At 44.8% G+C, this 14,027-nt stretch overlaps 1 protein-coding gene across 2 annotated transcripts in view; it reads left to right on the top strand.

Moving 5' to 3' along the window:
• MTAP (methylthioadenosine phosphorylase) overlaps positions 1 to 14,027 on the top strand; it is a 37,055-nt gene that overhangs the window by 11,481 nt on the left and 11,547 nt on the right. For both annotated transcript variants that reach the window (XM_065878964.1, XM_065878965.1), the window contains exon 4: positions 2,068 to 2,235. In XM_065878964.1, coding sequence (XP_065735036.1) covers positions 2,068 to 2,235 — 168 coding nt within the window. The remainder of the gene's footprint in view (positions 1 to 2,067; positions 2,236 to 14,027) is intronic.

The following is a 14,027-nucleotide window of genomic DNA, read 5'->3' as shown; positions in this document are numbered from 1 at the left end:
GATAATTTTAACTCTCTGTGAAATACTGCTTATAAATATACCCTCTAACGTGTGAAGTTTTAAAGATAATTTTAGAAGTCAAGTTCCCGTTACTGGCTGTTTCCTGGCACACTGGGTGTGTGTGTGAGTGTGTGAGAGAGATAGGGGGAAAGAGTGTGTGTGTAAGTACTCAGTTTTTCATCCAACAGATTGAACTACTCATATGGCAAGTCCAGTTCTAGGTACCAGCAGGGAAGACAGATAAGGGCCTCACCGTCTCAGGGCTGATGCTAGTGGGAAGGATGGACACTGAGAAGGAAATATATAGTTTGAGTGGCCAATAGGTGCCAGAAAGAAAAATAAGGTCAGGGGGTAGTGATGTGATGGAGATGCAGTGGTCATGGAAAGCACTCCTCTGGGGAGGTGATGTGGGAGCTAAGCAGCGAGGCCAGTGAGGCTGAGCCCCGGTGGGAAGGGATAAAGGTAAGGACTGACGTTGCTGTTTGTAGGCTGGGCCCAGATGATACGAGCGCCGTGGCAGAGTGTTTGGATTTTGTTTGAAGCGTGACATGAAATCATTAGCGGTTGTGTTAAGTGTGCTGGGGCTGCCATAACAAGGTGCCACAGACTGAGTGGCAACAGAAATTTGTTTCCTCACAGTTCTGGAGGGTAGAGGTCGGAGATCAAGGGGTCAGCAGGGTTGGCTCCTTCTGAGGTTGGGAGGGAAGGATCTGTTCCGGGCCCCTCTCTTTGGCTTGTACCTGACTGTCTTCTCCCTGTATCTTCACATGTTCTTCTCTGTGTATGTCTGTGTCTTTTTATAAGGACGCCATTCGTGTTGGATTAGGACCCACTCTAATGACTTCATTTTAACTTAATTACCTCATTAAAGACCCTGTCTCCAGATATGGTCACATTCTTATGTACTGGGGGTTCGGATTTCAGCCTAAGAATTTGGAGGGGACATAATTCAGCCCATAACAGTAATGATGAGTGAGGTGATCCATTCTTGGACCATACCTGCTGATGTCAACATAAACAACTGGGAAATCTAATATTTTAAATGTTTCATTAATTTCTTTGGGTGATCAGGCAGAAAAGAATAGAGAGATTAGACTGGAAACTTGAGTTTCTATTTTGGGTGTTTCTTCCTTGGCACCTCTTGTTTTCTGTGTCATGGCTTATGAGAGACCAGATGCCTCAGATTCTGGGGTGTTGGTGCCCCACAGGATAGACATGGCATATTTTCCTGGAGAGTGAATTCTAAGTAAGCTATTACCTACTCTTGATAGGAAAGTAAACTATGAAATGTAAATTGAATCTGCACTTTATTTATTTTTATTTTCGGCTGTGTTGGGTCTCCGTTGCTGCGTGCAGGCTTTCTCTAGTTGCGGCGAGCAGGGGCTACTCTTCGTTGTGGTGCACGGGCTTCTCATTGCGGTGGCTTCTCTTGTTGCGGAGCACGGGGTCTAGGCGCGTGGGCTTCAGTAGTTGTGGCACGTGGGCTCGGTAGTTTTGGCTCTTGGGCTGTAGAGTGCAGGGTCAGTAGTTGTGGCGCATGGGCTTAGTTGCTCCGCGGCATGTGGGGTCTTCCCGGACCAGGGCTCAAACCCATGTCCCCTGCACTGGCAGGCAGATTCTTAATCACTGCACCACCAGGGAAGTCCTGAGTCTGCACTTTAAAACCACATAGTTTATACTTAAAGTAGGCTGGTTATTGCCTGGCCTGTTCTCACTCTTCCTCTGCCAAGGAAAGCATTTTGGTGGGAAGGGCTGGAAGGCACTGCTGTAAATGAGTTTTCTTTTCCAAGAGTATTAAAAATGCCCTGCTCGGGCTTCCCTGGTGGCGCAGTGGTTGAGAGTCCGCCTGCCGATGCAGGGGACACGGGTTCGTGCCCTGGTCCGGGAGGATCCCACATGCCGCGGAGCGGCTGGGCCCGTGAGCCATGGCTGCTGAGCCCGCGCGTCCGGAGCCTGTGCTCCGCAACGGGAGAGGCCACAGCAGTGAGAGGCCCGCGTACTGAAAAAAAAAAAAAATGCCCTGCTCACTCCTCTACCATATTTAATATATTTACTCTCTTTCCTTAGGCATGGGAGGCAGCATACCATCATGCCTTCAAAAGTCAACTATCAGGCGAACATCTGGGCTCTGAAGGAGGAGGGCTGTACACATGTCATAGTGACCACAGCTTGCGGTTCCTTGAAGGAAGAGATTCAGCCTGGCGATATCGTCATTATTGATCAGTTCATTGACAGGTGAGCAGTCGTCTAAAATGCTCAGGCTCCTCCTGTACAGTCGTTCTCAGCTCAAGTGGACAATGTGTGGGGACTTGTGGGAAAGGGGACACAGGCCCACAGATACAAAATAGAAGAATCATCATGAACTCTCAAGTTCCTAATTCCCAGCTTCAACATTTATCAGTTTGTAACTTTAAAAGAACTTTTTAAGAAACAAATTACTTAGTATTTCCTTAGTATTAGATGTCTAGGCAGTGTTCTCTTTTTCCCTATTGTCCCACAGACATTTTTTTTGTAGTTGGTTTGTTGAAATGAGGGTCCAGAGAAGGCTTTTTTTCTTTTTTGTCCTATAGTCTCCCCACATGCTGGATTTTACTGATTGCATCCTTAAGTCTCATTTAGTGTCTTCCCCTGTTCCCTCTGTTTACCGTAAACCAGTGCTTAACTCCGGAGGCCTGATCAGAACCAGGTTTGAATTCTTGGTGAGAATCTTTCTGCATCATATCAGGAGGCACGTAATGTCTGGTTGTCTTTTTGTGATGTTAAGATCAATAGTTGGTTCCTGAGCTAGGGATTTTCTGTTACTTAATTGCACAAGGAATCTATAATGTTCCTTTACCAAAATATTGAACAATAATGGACTGCCAAGATCCTGGGCTTTCTCTGCATTTAGAAGTAGTTGAAGAAGTCATAAGAAAAAGGGTGGTCTCCTAGGGATCCCATCCTCCTGCTGCCCCCACCTCCCATTCCTGGGGGAAGTAACCACTTCCCAGAATGCTCTGGATGGAGACAGGTAACTGCAGTCTGCTACTTGAGCCAGAGCGGTGGGGAGAAGTACCACAGAGGGTAAAGCACTTGGTATCTCCTATCAGCGTCCCCCATCCATTCACCCTGACCATCACCTCAGTCCATCCTACTCTTCCAGTCTGTTAACTCTGGGCTCGCTGTACCCAACGCCTCTCCTACCTTGACTGTTATGGAAGGAAGGTTTATTCAGTCCTGTTCTGTGTGTCTTCTGCTTTTCAGGTATTTAAATATTCCCTAGTCCATCAGAAGCATTGAATGTTACCTGATGAAATGAAGCTATTAGCTTGAACCAAATGAAATTGCCTGTTCTGTAAGCTAGAAATGGTTGAATATCAGTAATTTCATGTGGTTCAACCTAATAAATAATGAGGATAGACTAAAATCATTACGTGCCCCTCCCCTTTCATTTTTCCTATCATTTTTCTGCACCTGACACTATATGTTTTTCATCTTCCCCTCTAGAATGTAAACGGTGTGAGGGCATGGACCCCATATGTCCTGTTTGCCACTTTATCCCCAACACCCACAATACTACCTGGCCTGTGGTTGCTCAGTCAGTATTTTTTGAGTGACTGAATGAACATGATTGTTCGAAGGGAGAGGGAGGCTGGAGTTTGTGTTTAGGGGACATCCTGATCAAAATCTCTATGGCCGTCAAAAACATGTGTTTGGGGGTAATGACCTAAGAAAATGGGTGCAATGTGGTTTTTTTAATAATGCAGTGCACAAAACTCTAGAATGATGTGGATTTATAAAGTATGGTAGATGGTACTGGAAGAAAAAGTTTGGCTTGGATACTAAGCCTGGGATTAATTTGTTACTTTCGTGGTGTAACTGTACACTGTTGCATTTCCCAGATCTTTGTCTCACATGTAGTAAATGTAAATGTTTCACATACTGGCTCTCAAGAAAGCAGGTGGGGCACAAAGAGAATAGAAAGAGAACAGGCGTTGCCATCAGATCTGGTTTCTTTCTGCCTTGGCACTTATTAGCTGTGTGACCTTAAAATCTTCCGGTGTCTGTTTTCTTCTATGTGCCATGTCTATAACCTGCCTCCTTAGTCTTGCCTTGGGAGTTCTGAGTCCCTAGCGAGTGCCTTTTATGGATCTAGCCTGTGGTACCTACCCAATAAATGCCTTTACTGTGAGTCTGGGCTGGAGTATGTCTGCTAGTTAACATCACTTGGTAAAAACAGAAAAAAAGGTCTGTTGAAAGGAGGATCCCCTAAGTAACATTTAGAATGAGATCTCAAATTTTGTATCAATTATACATTGCAACAATAACATTTTTGATATATTAAGTTACATAAGGTACTAAAACTCATTTTACCTGTTTCTCTTATACTGTTTTGATGTGGGTGCTAGAACATTTTAAATTACATATGTGCCTTGCATTATTTTGCTATTGGAGAGCATCTTCTAAGTGTTACTGCTGCTGTTTGAGCTATGTGGTTTCTGTTACCCAGGCTTGAGAATGTCTTACAGGAGAGGAGAATCAGAACTTTTTGCCTTGTGAGAAATGCCCTACAAGTGTTGTACTGACAGCACTTTTTTATTTTAACAAAGTAAATCCTGGTGTGTTAAGGCAGGCGTCTGAACCTCCGCTTAGTCCTGTCATCAGGCATGAATGGTGAGCTGCAGGCTCTGCTGTTTACAGCCTCAGTGCCCATAGCTGTAACCACAGCCCCAGAATATTTGATAGGACTGCACCATCCTGCAGAGGTGCACAGAGGATTAGAGCTGTGGGGGCAGGAGCACTGAACTCTAGAAGGGTCATCTTGGCTCTGTTTGGCCTCAGGCAGATCACTTTACCTATGTGGGCCATGGTCCTTTCTTCAAAATTACAGGTTGAATTCTGTCACTTAAGCTCCTTTTCCTTGCACTGTCCATGGGTTCTTCTCCAGGGATTGATCTGGAAACACATTTTTGCTTACTACTGCTATAACTTTGCCAGCACATCATCTTAGAAAAAATATCCTCATCCTAAAGTGTCTTCCAAGACTAGAGGGACTGTTTTAATCTCCCTGACATACATTTGTGATAAAGAATCAAAATGGAATAGTATGGCTATTCTTTTTTAATAGATGGCAGAACTAGAGCATCTTGCTTTCTTTGCCCTCAGTGCTCAGCATAGGGGGAAAAAACACCAACGTGGCTTGTCAACCATGCCATGCATAACTTAGAAGTCATTAAGATTTAAGAGTGACAGGTAGCTTTGATTTTTATGGTTGTTTTTAAAATCATTAGATGCCTATAAGCTAAAAATGAAAAATACCCTTGAAGGTGTCTGACAGGCTGAAAGCTCTTTTAGGAAAATAAGATCATTCTCTTCTGAAAATCATTGGGTTTGCTCATGCTACATTCCAACCTGTGAAAACTTGAAAGCCTCGGCATGAGAAAAGGGGAATCCTGGGTGTGGCTGACCTGGAGAAATCAGGACAGCAGACAGGTGGGGAGAGGAGTTGGTTCCAGTATTTTTGGGTGTGTGTACTCAGTCCTTTCATCTGTTTCTCAAACATGCAAGGAAATAACCTTTGCTAATATTTAAAGTGAAAGTAATCTTTCATTTGTGATTAGGGCTGCTGTAGAAAGGAAAATGTATGTGGATCTAGAACTTAAATGCTGAAAGAATGTGTTCTCTGGTCATTTTCCCATGTGTGTTGCACAGTGACAGGTTTCCTGACTCTTCCCTTATCCTGGACCCCATGTGCAATATTCTTCACAAACCAAAAATTTTAAATAGTAATTTATACCAAGAATTTGTAAGAGGCTCACCCACAGTAAGTGTCCTCAGTGCCTGCTTTGGGCCTCCTGATATACTGGGGGATTTTTGGTTTTTTTGTTGTTGTTGTTTTGTGGTTTTTTTTGCAGTACGCGGGCTTCTCACTGGTGTGGCCTCTCCCATTTCGGAGCACAGGCTTCAGACGCACAGGCTCAGCGGCCATGGCTCACGGGCCCAGCCGCTCCACGGCATGTGGGATCTTCCCGGCCCGGGGCACGAACCCGTGTCCCCTGCATCAGCAGGTGGACTCTCAACCACTGCGCCACCAGGGAAGCCCACTGGGTTTGATTAATCCCTTTCTTCTACTTGGTGGAGGTCCCCACCATCAGAGCCATAAGTCATTTGGCAATTCATGATAAAACATGGTTAAGAATGGGGCTTGTTCTGCTTCTTGACCATTATTAAACAGTCCATGTGAACTGGGGAGAGAATGTGTCTGTCTGACCTTTCATCTGTTTTAGGATTGTGAGGCTATTTCTACTTTAAAAGGATCTTATAAGGGAGACACTCCCAAGATTCATAATTTGGGGTAGTTCTCCTGTGGTACAAACCTCTGCCCGTGCAGGGTACATCTGGCTCTCACGGTGTCTCTGGTGGGGAAGCAAGACTGTCCGAGTGACGGAGAGAAAAGACCTCATAGGGAATCCAAGTTGATTCCCTCCCCATAATCTGGCTTTGCACATGAAACAGAGACAGAAATCTGAAAGCTTAGCTACTCTCAGGGTTCCACTAAGGTTTTTCAAATTGTTTCTCTACTGTGCTTTATACCTGCCTGCATCCTTGTGTCTTCTGATCTCCTGTATCTATTTGCCACTGTCCAGGAAGCAGCTGGGACAGCCAGCGGCTTTACTTGCTCAGTGGTTCTGCTGTTACCTCCCTTCCTGCTGGTAGAAGCACCTCCCTCCTTTGAGCCCAGCAGGATCAGTGGTAGGTGTTTTATGAAGCTGGATCCTCCCTGCCTGTGGTTTGGTGAGGGCTCCATATAAGACTAACCAAATTCTAAGACAAGACTTAGAAATTTAGAGGCATAACTATGCATTTACTTGGCTTTTGTTTTGTTTTGTTTTTCCTTTTCAGCCTTGCAGGTAAAGACATAACCATCCCTCGCATCCCACCCCACTTTTAAGGCCTGACTTGGATGATACATTATAAAGTGGAGTATAGAAGTGATTTCTAATGAGATTTTTGCTATTATAGAGCAAGCAACACTGTTTCCCCTAGATGCTTTTTTCAAAGCATGAGGAATTTTGTTGTCTCTTCCTGTTTTCCTTCTGTTGCACATACCCTCCATTGTCGACCCAGTCATTGTTAGATACTCCTAGAAATTCATTTGTCTGTGGGGGGTGGGGACTGATTATATGGCCTCTCTTCCACCCTAGACTAGTAACTTTCCGTGCCATGGAAGGTACACATGGGCAGGAGATTCTAGCAACTTCCACATATGACCTTTCTCCTTTCACCATCAATCCTGAGTATCATCATTGAAGGGAATTCAACTCACCTTATTTGTTTGTTTATTTATTTTTAAAGAATTAGTTTTATTTATATATTTATTTTTGGTTGCGTTGGGTCTTCGTTGCTGTGCACAGGCTTTCTCTAGTTGTGTTGAGCAGGGGCTACTCTCTGTTGCGGCGCGTGGGCTTCTCATTGAGGTGGCTTCTCTTGTTGTGGAGCACAGGCTCTAGGCGTGCAGGCTTCAGTAGTTGTGGCGCACGGGCTTAGCTGCTCTGCAGAGTGTGGGATCTTCCAGACCAGGGATTGAACTTGTGTCCCCTGCATTGGCAGGCAGATTCTTAACCACTGTGCCAACAGGGAAGTCCCTCACCATATTTATGAAAGGAACAATTAGATATGCAGAGTGTTTGGAAAGATGCCCACATTATATTAAGTTAAAAAAAGGGCTTCCCTGGTGGCGCAGTGGTTGAGAGTCCGCCTGCCGATGCAGGGAACACGGGTTCGTGCCCCGGTCCGGGAAGATCCCACATGCCGTGGAGCGGCTGGGCCCGTGAGCCATGGCCACTGAGCCTGCGTGTCCGGAGCCTGGGCTCCGCAACGGGAGAGGCCACAACAGTGAGAGGCCCACATACCGCGAAAAAAAAAAAAAAGATGCATACTAGTAGGGTCCCTTAAACTGCTTCTGTCACTACCAGAAATATCTCAAGGTGAAGCTGGGTAACTTCTGTAAGGATGAGAATAAGATTCTTTCTTTTTAATAGCGGCCTCTATCAGGAATGTTTAAGGTGTTTGGGGGATTTTGTTTTTTGTTTTTTTAACAATGAGAAAAATATGGCCAAAAAATTAAGATTAAAAAAAGGCAGGATGTAATTCCTAATGCCAAGTGTTTTCTGCAAAATGCTGTTAACACGCTGGCCTGAGGCCCCTGGTTAGGTTCAACTAAAAGAATGTGGTGGAAGAAGCCCCAGCTTGGAAGTGAAGACATCCAAAATTGTATCCTGGCTCTGCCCCCAAATTCCTGTGTCACTTAGTGTCCTCATCTGCTAAATGAGGGTGTTGGATTGATTCCTAAGAGTTCTGATGCCCACCCTCTTAAGAGAATTATTTTCTCGCTAGAATCGGGAGAGGTTGGGGGTTGGGATGAGCGTTAGCTGGTGATGCACACTTACTCATCAGGAAAGTCCCGCTGTAACCACAGGGGTAAGGGATGATGTCAGTTTATTTCCCTCTCCCAAAGACATAACCCTGCCTTGGGCTTCCCCTAGGGTTTTACAGTGCAAAGTTCTTAGCCATCCTTGGAAGGTAGGCCTAGAGGTTGAGGTGTGTAATGATGTCAGTTCCTCAGTCTTTCAGCCTCTTGGGCACGGGGTTTGTTCTTACCAATAGAAATGGAGGTTTATGATAAAGAATTATACAGGAAGCCTTTGCTTAGCTCTTTCTCCCATTCCTGTCAGCAGCTACTTTGAACCCTTTCTGTTCTCTCACAGCTTCCTGCCCATATCCCTCGCTCTTGGTTGAGAACATTGCCTCTTTACAAGAAAACAGATGGTATTAGGCACAAACTTGCCATCTTCCTTCACCCTCCCTTTCGCCAGTTACTTGCATCCCTGTTCTTCTTTGTCACCTTGCTGCTGTCCTTGAAGTGGGAGCAACTGTTCCCTGTGTGAGGTTAACTCTGTTCTGCAAACTACCTTCTCACCTTATATCCTTACTGTTATTTAAAAAATGCTGTAAGCTCCCAATGTTTGAGTTCCTACCAAGTACCACAAATCAATTAACCCTATTTACCACATATATGGGTCGTTTCCTCAGTTTAAATTGAGGAAACTTAAGCTCAGAAATATTGGTCATTTGCTAATAAGTGGGACCTGTGGGGTTTGAATTAGGTTCATCTGCAAACCCTATGACCTCAACCACTCCTGACACATGGACTTCCAGCTCTGGCCTCCACCTTGAGATCCACACTGGCTCCTAGATACAGGACAAGGTCCCAAAGACACCTCACACTTTGTAATTCACACTTCATTAATTTTCCCCCTTGGTTGTCTTCTAACCCCACACCTTCCCCCGTCTCGAGCTCCCTCTTCTCCACTTGGTAAGTTGCTAAGTTGGTAATACCATCGCACTGCCATCTACCGGGTGATCGCTGCTGTGGATCTGTCACCCCTACATCCAGTCGGTCTCTAAGTCGTGCCCATGTGTGCCTTGAATCCACCCTGTCATCTGTCACCACTGCCCTCATCTGGGTTAGTTCTTAACATTTTTACTTCTCCCAGCTTGACTCCCCTCAAAGCTGGTTGCCATACTACTCCCAGAAAATATAACAGGAAGGAAGACACAGTCACAGGAGTGCTGGAAACCAAGCTCAAACAACTGCTACCCTCTGGGAGGGCTTGCCCCGGAATCTGTTACTGAGCATCAGCTCATATGCAGACTTCTGAATGAGCAGCACAGTCCAGAGAAGGGCTGTCCCTGGGTAGAAGACCTCAGCTATTCAGCTCTTCCTGTAATTTGATGTAATTTTTTCCTAGTTCCTTTTGTCATTGATGGTAATGATCTTTGATGTGTACTTAAAACTATCTTGTCCCCTTTGTGGTGGTTTCTTCACTGCTTTTGTACTTTGCATCCCTGCTCATTTCCCTTTCCCCAGTGAAGTATTAATGTTTATTATCTGGTCATCTCTGGTCTTTTGAACATGAAGTCAAGTTATTTCTGGATAATTATGAAGGGAAAGAAAAATATTAAGTTCTTCCCATCTGTGAGATGCTGTCAGGCCCTGGATAATTAACGCACATACCTATTACTGGTAGAGATGGTTAGAATCGTAATAGAAGGCCATCTGACACATTACTAAAGTTTTCAATATGCATGCCTTTCCAACCAGCCTTCCCCTTTTGCAGCTTGCAGTGCTAAGAGTAAATGCACCAAACGATGCATTTTTCACTTAGGGGCACTCATGAGATAGACTGTTTGGGTAGACTTTAAGTGATATGGGTAGAATCATTTCCCCGAAACCAAGCTGCATATGAGCAGCCCTTGGCCCCGCTTTGCCAGTAAATTAACCGCCTCGTGTTCCTGTGTGCTGAGGCTCGTGGACATGTGCTGTGCTCCAGAACCACCTTGGAAGTGTGCAGGTGTGTTTGCTTCTGCTGTGGGAAAAGTGTTTTTCCTCATCTTGTTTGCAACTCAGCATTTCCTCAAAGGAAAACTATTAACAAATGGCTGTCTTTGTGCCAGTTCAAGGATCTTGATCCAGAAAGAACCTACTGGTCAGTCTTTCTCTGGGCTTTGTTCCCCCACTGTGTCTGAAAGTGCCCGGTATTCTCTCCCTGATGGCCTTGAACTCATTTCTCTTGCCAGTACACAACATCATTTTGTCTTCTTCACTCTTCCATACACAGTTTGTTGTTTGTTTTGCTAACTTTTCTCATCACATATCCCCGTTTTGGGGGTACCCTTGACTTGAGACCCGAGTACGTCTGCTCTGAAGTTGGCAGACGAGAAGTACAGAAGCAGATTTTCTACCAGCAGTAGTTACTCGGGCTGAGCACTTGCTTCATGTGTTCTTATTCAGTCTTCACACAGTATTTACCCTTCATACTTCCCCATTTAAAATATGAGAAGACTGATAAGGTGAACACAGGTCAGAGTGACTCTCTCCTGGAGGCACACAACCAGCCAGGGAGCAGTAAAGCCAGTCAGTTGGGCAGTCCCTGAAGTCTACTTCCAGTGGATATATATCCCAGGCTGATGGTCGAGAGGGGGGTGAAATTAGCAGTCCCTTTGCCTCGCTAGGAGGCTTCAGCAATTGAAGCAAGAGTTAGGGGCAGAGTTGCATTGCGTTAAAACTGTGTTAAACCATATGAGCACATGTATTAGCTTCCTATTGCTGCTGTAACAAGTTACCACAAACTTAGTGGCTTAAACAACACAAATGTATTATCTAGTTCTGCAGGTTAGGAGTCTAACATGGGTCTCAGTAGGCTAAAATCAAGGGCTGCATTCCTTTCTGGAGGCTCGGGAGAATCCCTTTCCCTGCTCTTTGCCACCTTCATTCCTTGGCTCCTGGCCCCCTTCCATCTTCAAAGCCAGCAATGGCGGGTCAAGTCGTTTTCATCACTAGTATTGACCCTTCTGCCTTCTTCCACATGTCAAGACTCCTGTGATTATACTGGGCCTACCTGGTTAATCCAGGATAATCTTTCTAAGTCCAGCTGGTTAGCAGTCTTAATTCCACCTGCAACCTCTGTTCCCCTCTGCTATGTAAGGTAACATATTCATATGTTCTGGGCATTAGGGTGTGGATATTCAGGGGTGTAGGGGGGCATTATCTTGTTTGCTGCCACATGCCACTTTCATAGCTTGGTAGGACAGAGCCGCCACCCCTAAACTCTCATCCTTGGTCTAGGTTGCTTCTGGAAGGTGTGTGATCCTTCCTGTTCTTCTCACCCACAGCCTAAAACACAGCTTCCCAATGGATCCAGCCAGTCGGACGTTGTCTAAGGCTAATTTTTTTCCTGTGGCCCAGGAAGAGATTCCAGTTCTATCTCTTGATGGGAGGAAGAAGAGATCTCATTAAGGGCCCCCTTTATCAGGGAAAGGTGCTCACCTAGGCACGGCTGCACACCTAGTTTCTGCCCTCAAGAAAAATCTGCAAGTGTCTTCCATTGATGAGCTCCTCCATGTGCTTGCTTCTGCTAAGCCTGTGTCCATCGGTAATGTGACCTGGGTGAATACTGTGGGCCGGATGCTGCATCTGTTCCCTCATTGATCCTCAGGGCAATAGTAGTAGCACTTTGCAACAATTACTGTTTATCCCCAAACGCACATTTGACATATAAATGGAGGAGTTATTGCATCACCCTATTGGGATGTAGCTACCGGAGGTTTTTTGCGGCCCTGTTTTAAACAAGGGTGTAAGTGGATGTTGCTAAATACCTTATGAAGAAAGAATTCAGGGAGGTTAAGTAATTTGCTCAAGGCCACACGAAAAATTAGTAACAGGATTGAAATCCAGGTACAAAACTACATTTTCTATATTTTCTCCATATCCGTCAGAAAACTCCACTTGAGAGTAGACTGCTGTTTTGTTTATAGAAGAGCTCTTTTGACTGGAAATTGGGAGTGAACAGGCAGGAACCCCCTTTAACACAGGCTCAATGAGGTAACAGTCCCCACCGTGTGGAACGTCCTTTGCTTCTTGCTACATTACAGAAGCTCTCACTTCTCCTTAAAAGCTCTCAGGGGGAGGACAGGAGATCTTAAAATCACATATATTTTCATTTTAGAATTTCACTTGGGTGGTGTCCTTCAGTCACTTCACTTGTGATTGCAAACCCCATTGCTCTTGGTCTGAATTTCATTCAGCATAATCATGCCTCATTATTTTATGCAGCATAGGAGTACTTATAGTGATTTAAAATTAGATCATTACTTTTCCTTGAATATGTCACTGTTTGAGTTATGCAGAACACCACAAGTAGGTGGGCAGTCTGTGTGAAGAGATGTTTCTTATTGGCACTTTCCCTCCTGGGATCTTAACAGCATAACCCTGAACCTATTAGAAATACTGGTATTAAAGTCCCTATTTCTTCCTCGGGGCTACCCCTCCTGCAAGGTTGGGTGCTCTGAGACCCCATTCTCAGCTACAGCTTCTCCTTGGTGCTGACTCCCAATTCAGTCTCTAGCCCAGACCTCAGTTCTGAGCTGCCGTGGGATATCTAGGCATCAGGGCTCACTTAATCCTTATAACACTCTTATAAATGGGTGGATGAACACTACATTTTGTAATTGGGAAATGAAGGATCAAGAAGATATGGTGGTTTGCTATAAGCCTTAGAGGTGGGAGTTAAGGAGCTTTGTTTAAAGAGAAAAATGTAAAATGTTCCAGTTGAGAGGGAATTAAAACTGTAGGCAGTTAGTATCACATGTATATAGCATAACATAAGGAATAACTCATACATATTATGTCTTAAGGTAAATGTTCAAAACAGAGAGAGGAGTAATTAGGCAAAGAAGGGATGGAGATAGAGAGGGACAGAGATAGATAAGATGGGGGTGTTACTGCATAGGTATCTATTGGGGTATAGCCACTGAAGGGTTTTGTGGCCCTGTTTTCACACTTAATCATGGTTGTAAGTAGGATTTTTGCTAATACTTGACTCAGTGAAGGCTGAAACCAAGCCAAAGCTGGAATATGTGGAACCATTTTATTAGTCAGTTTTACAAAAAGAGAAAAGCCTCTGCTAATATAGGCTGGAAGAGTCATTTGACCTGTTCTTCAATGCCATCTGACATTGCTTTGGGGTTAACTTAGCCTTTCCCTTAAGACCCGTATACGATAAGGGGTTGAGAGGAGAACAGACTGGGTTTTCATTCCTCCCAATCTCTGAGGCCTGATCTCTGAGCAAGGTGGCTTTGGTGCCAGCTAGTGTCACTGTTTAATATGTGATGGGGAGGAAGTAACAGGTTAACTTTGATAGGTGGACATGCCAGCTGTGTAAACTGAACCAGAATATTTCTCCATGCTGTTGCCTACCCTCCCACCCCCGGAAGCAGAAATGAAGTGATTTGCCTTCAGCTGTTGGTTTTCCCTTGCCGTGTCCCTCCCCTGCTCTCCCCTCTCTAGGGAAATGAGGACTTTCTTTTCTATATTACTCATGAGTTCAAGTTTAGAACAATATAATGGATATAGGAAGTGCTTTATTCTGAAAACGTTGAGAGAGAAGTTGCTGGGTGACTTGCCACTGGCTTAATTTTACCCTCTC

Source organism: Phocoena phocoena, chromosome 6, assembly GCF_963924675.1.
Source record: "Phocoena phocoena chromosome 6, mPhoPho1.1, whole genome shotgun sequence".
Classification (NCBI taxonomy): domain Eukaryota; kingdom Metazoa; phylum Chordata; class Mammalia; order Artiodactyla; family Phocoenidae; genus Phocoena; species Phocoena phocoena.
Note: the sequence above shows the minus strand (reverse complement) of the source record. Positions and strands in the feature narration are given on the sequence as shown.